The sequence below is a fragment of the Nannobrachium achirus genome (genome assembly GCF_963921795.1).
Source record: "Nannobrachium achirus genome assembly, chromosome: 1".
NCBI classification, from domain to species: domain Eukaryota; kingdom Metazoa; phylum Chordata; class Actinopteri; order Myctophiformes; family Myctophidae; genus Nannobrachium; species Nannobrachium achirus.
Genome location: NC_137810.1, coordinates 34167571 through 34172818, shown reverse-complemented (window position 1 = coordinate 34172818; position 5248 = coordinate 34167571). Strand labels below are relative to the sequence as shown.

Here is a 5248-nt window from a genome sequence, read left to right as displayed (position 1 = left end):
CGACCCACTGTTTGGGACGATGGCCTACAGTACCCTATAGGTCAGGGGTCTTCAACGTTTTCAGGCCGTGGACCCCCAAACTGATGGGGAGATGGAGCAGGGACCCCCTGCTTACCACTTCGTAGGGTGGGGGGGTCGGGTTTATTTTAAACAAGTAGCCTACAAGTTACAGCAAGCAGGGTGGGCCGTACCACTACCATTTCTAAACATACTAGCCTACTTATTAACTGAGAACAAATGTCAATAATATCAACAATCTGTCAATTGCATAGTAATCATGTATTCAAACTATTCAAAATGGATAGAATCATGATTTATTTTTTAACATGAATGTGGAAAATGGCAAAAAAAAATAAAAAAAAATAAACATTTTTTGAAATCTTTTTTTTAATTTTTTTATCAAGCAATAGACCCCCTGCAGTACCTCCGCGGACGCCCTAGGGGTCGCGGACCCCCTGTTGAAGACCCCTGCTATAGGTATCAATGTTTGCGGCGGTCCAAGCGCATACCACATAGGCTCTGAAGCCTGACAGCGTGTCGTGGGTTCGAGTCCTGACCCAGACAACCTTTGCTGCGTGTCTCTCCCCATCTCTCCCCATTTACTGTCAGTCTACTGTCCTATCAATAAAGGCATAAAAGCTACTATGAATGTGGGGAGTGGGGTGTCAATTTCACCATATGATATCACAGTCTTTTCCTTTGTACCTGGATAAATTCCAGTGTCTCCTTAGCCTTGAATTTTATTAAACTGTCTGCAGTAACCGCGTTTTCAATGTTTGATATAACTTTCATTGGCTTATCACTCCCCTCACCCAGGGCAAATCTAAAATAGGTAGACCTTTATTAATGCCACAGGGAGAATCCAGTTTTGGCGTCACCCAGCTGATGACTGTTCATGTGGTCAGGATTTAGAGGCAGGAGGAGTCTAGTTTACTAGGCTAGTCATGATTAGCACTCAGTGGGAACTGTTAGTGGTTGTGTCTTGCTCAGGGACACTTCAACATGTACTGTATATTGGGAGACCTAGGGGGTGAAACCGTGATCTTCTGATTAACAATGCCCTCTCTATCCACTTTGCTAGCTAAGCTATGCCCTAAAACGTCTGGGGATAAGAAACTGCCTTGAGTCCAATGGAGGAGTGACATCGTTACATACATCACACTCAGTCTAATAATGCCCTCTTAGTCTCACAGTGCATCTCCATTGAGTCCAATGGAGGAGTGGCGCAAACATGACGATTGGTCGAGCTTCACATGATATTTTGGCTATCAAGCCTTTAAATAGGCAACCTTACTCGCAATTTTCCAGAATTGCGTCTTTCTAGTTTATATCAGGCCGCACTTGTTGATGGTGATGTCACCAAGAATGATGTTCCGTCATTGGCTGTTGACATTGGTGATGATGGTGACATCATCACCCAGTTGAAACACAGACATACTGGTAGATTTGGCTAATTTATAGATAGATAGATCCTGTTTATGGCCTTCTAATTGGCTACCCGTCTCCCACGTAGAGGATTATTGACAGACAGACAGACAGACGGACGGACGGACGGACGGACGGACGGACGGACGGACGGACGGACGGACGGACGGACGGACGGACGGACAGACGGACAGACAGACAGACATAGATTTGGCTAATAGATCGATCGATCGATCGATAGATAGATAGATAGTTATACTATCATACTATTTATATTATTATAATATAAATGGTAAGACGAAATGCAGTTCCTAGTGAAACTGCTTCACAAGGCTAGTCCACAAGGCGCAAACTGAAGCTGGCATAAAAGGACAGTGTCATTTCTTGTTTTGAAACATTTCATTTGATAATAGAAATCAATGGGGGCCAGACAGCACTGAAACCATGCCCATATTTGTTGTCATAGATATGTCATGTATTGTATACATAGACGTCTGATGTCACGTAATAAGTGACATCATTACATACATCACACTCAGTCTAATAATGCCCTCTTAATCTCACAGTGCATCTCCACATTTCGAAGGCTTTTAGAGTGACCAATGCTGTAAATTAAATACAATGACAACGTCAAAGATGAAAGAATCATATCTGTTCATACGAGACAACCAAAATAAGATTAACTGGTCGGTGGAACCATTGGAGGTAGCTGGGGCAGGGTCTGTGGATCACGGCTTACGGACTAAAGCCAAGAAGATAAAACAGCCGACCTCCATGGAGAATCTAACAAGAAGGAATACAGAATCTGAAGTAGAAGACGATGGAACAAACACATTTTTCTGGCGTGCTCATACAGTAACAGTATTGTTTATTCTGACATGTGTTCTTGCGTATGCCACTCTATTGGATGAAACGCCACACAACACAACGTATAATATCAAGAGAGGTATTGTTGCCAGTATTCTGGTGTTTCTGTGTTTTGGCGTGACCCAGGCCAAAGATGGACCCTTCAGCAGACCTCACCCTGCATATTGGAGATTCTGGTTGTGTGTGTCGGTTGTTTATGAACTGTTTCTCATCTTAATCCTTTTCCAGACGGTGCATGATGGCAGAAAGTTTATGAAGTACATTGATCCGAAACTGGGAGTTCCACTGCCAGAGAAAGATTATGGAGGCAACTGTCTCATCTATGACCCTGAAAGCCCCTCTGACCCCTTCCACAACGTCTGGGACAAGATGGACGGCTTTGTCCCCGCCCACTTCCTGGGCTGGTACATCAAGACCCTGATGATTCGTGATTGGTGGATGTGTATGATTATCTCTGTCATGTTTGAGTTTCTGGAGTACAGTCTGGAACATCAGCTACCAAACTTCTCTGAGTGCTGGTGGGACCACTGGATAATGGATGTACTGGTTTGCAATGGTTTGGGTATATACTATGGTATGAAGACTCTCAGCTGGCTGTCTTTGAAAACGTACCAGTGGCAGGGACTCTGGAGCATTCCTACATACAAGGGTAAGATTAAGCGCATCGCATTCCAGTTCACCCCATACAGCTGGGTGAAGTTTGAATGGAAGCCATTGTCAAGCCTGCCACGTTGGTTGGCTGTGCTGGGAATCATCTTCATGTTTCTGTTGGCAGAGTTGAATACATTCTACCTGAAGTTCGTCTTATGGATGCCTCCAGAGCACTACCTGATTCTTTTGAGACTGGTGTTCTTATTTCACGTGGGATGCGTGGCCATGAGGGAGGTCTACGACTTCATGGACGACCCAGGCTTCTGTAAAAAGCTGGGTCAGCAGGCATGGCTGGTGGTGGCCATCATCGTCACAGAGTTCCTCATCGTGGTGAAGTACGACCCAGACACCATCATGCTTCCCATACCCTTCTTCGTCGCTCAGTGCTGGTTGCTGGGAATCGTCCTCATCATCACCTGGACAATCTGGAGGTTCTTCATACGTGACAGCACACTCCGCTACATAGAGACCCGACGTCGCAAACAGGTCCCTGGAGACCAGGAGCGGCCTGTTGGCAATGGTAAACCAGCAACCCTGTCTCAGTGAACTTTTAAATCGGCCTCATGGTGGCGCTATACCAGGATACTTGGCTACTTTACGTTTTGGTCTAAACAATGCAGCGTCAAAAGTGTTTTTCATTTGGTAGTCATGTGGCAATGAGTGTCAAATAGGGTTTTAGTATTCCATGCTGTTTGCCTGTAACTAGCTTCCAGAAATAGTGGAGGGGCATATATGTCTTCCTGAAAATTGCATATATCCATATATAAATGCACAAAACTCAGAGTCAGCATGCATGTGAGTTTTACATCTCGAGAACGGTTTGATCGATTAACTGTGTGTCAGCAAGGAATCGAGGAGTGGGGTTCCTTGGTGGTATTGCATAACCGAAAGGGCGTGTGTTCCCAATAAGCATGCATGAAAGGCATCGGCCTAGTATAATGAATGCAACATCCCATCCAATCAACCCCACATTGGAATAGCATGTCGAGGGGCCTTTATAGAGTACATTTCCGAGTGCCATGTGAAAGGTTGCACCATATGTCGTATAAAGGCTATTTCCCCCCGCAGTTTACTTTTGTGGACCCCTTGTCTAGTTCAATCATAATGTCATGTTACTGAATGCAAAGGGAGGGGTTCTTCAAGGCTTTGATGGCCATCTTCCCCACCTCAATGTTCTGCCTGGAAAGTAACCCATTTACCTCTATGATTACAATATGGAAGTGATGTGATTCCACTGTTACTTTATGAGATAGGAGTACAGTTTTATCTGACTCTCAAATTGTTCCATGCAATATTTCATTGCAATATAAAGCTGAATCTTTGTTGATTGTCTGTCAGGTTTTGTTTTCAGGATGTGAGATGAAAAGGGGAAGACATGAAGAACTAGTACCATCAAGCTCAAAAGGGTCCAGCCTGGGATCACAAAGATATGAATGTTTAGCAACAAAATGGTGGAATAGTCGTATTTTTGTCAAACCTTTTGATGGCAACAGATGAGCTTGTTACACTTAATTGTTGGCTCGCTGAATGGTGAGACCAGTATGTTATACTAAAACCTTATAGGTCAAATCTATTCTCCTCAAAATAATGTCCGACAGTACAAAGGCAGGGCCTTTAGCCCAAGAGGATCAGCGTCACCACCAACAAGTGCGAACTGATATAAATAACAACAACACCCACATGAAATCTTTGGGCTCGCTGAAAGGCGAGACCAGTATGTTATCTAAAATCTTTATAGACCAAGTTTATTCTCCTAAAAAAGACAGTACAAAGGCAGGGCCTTTAGCCAATGAGGGAGGGGTATATAAATAACAGGTCACACTTGTTGGTGGTGATGTCACCAAGAACGCTGCTCCCTTATTTATATACTAAGGTTATTCTCCTTTAGCCAATGAGGGAGCAGCAAGCCCACACTGTTTCGTAGGAACAGTATTTCTAGTTTGTATTGTTGTCTCAATCTCACTGTAGGGCTATGTCAGGTAATCCCAAATGAATGCTTCTAAGACCATATTGGGGGACATAATTTGTTTTCCAATAGAAACAAATGGATAGAAATTGTTTAGATTTTTCCTCTGCCAAAGCTACAATCGTATTCAATGAATACAAATGTTATTTAAAACAATCTGTAATATGAGTTAATGCAATATAACTAGTACATCTGCACGGTCTCCCTACTATTAGACATTTCAACCCTGATATTGGGTAGGACACCCACTGGTTGACAACTAAGTTATTGATTATAATGCGCCTCCATCATCATTGTAGCGTGGTCATATTTTCAAATATGTGTCTGACAACCAACATA

General features: G+C 43.4%; 1 protein-coding gene across 1 annotated transcript; it reads left to right on the top strand.

The window, feature by feature from the left end:
* Positions 1–2061: 2061 nt before the first annotated feature.
* On the top strand, positions 2062–3489 carry LOC308287298 (phosphatidylserine synthase 2-like; the record flags this gene model as incomplete). The annotated part of the gene is made up of 1 exon (XM_080728420.1): positions 2062–3489. One exon carries the CDS (start codon positions 2062–2064, stop codon positions 3487–3489), a length of 1428 nt encoding a protein of 475 aa, XP_080584546.1.
* Positions 3490–5248: the final 1759 nt, after the last annotated feature.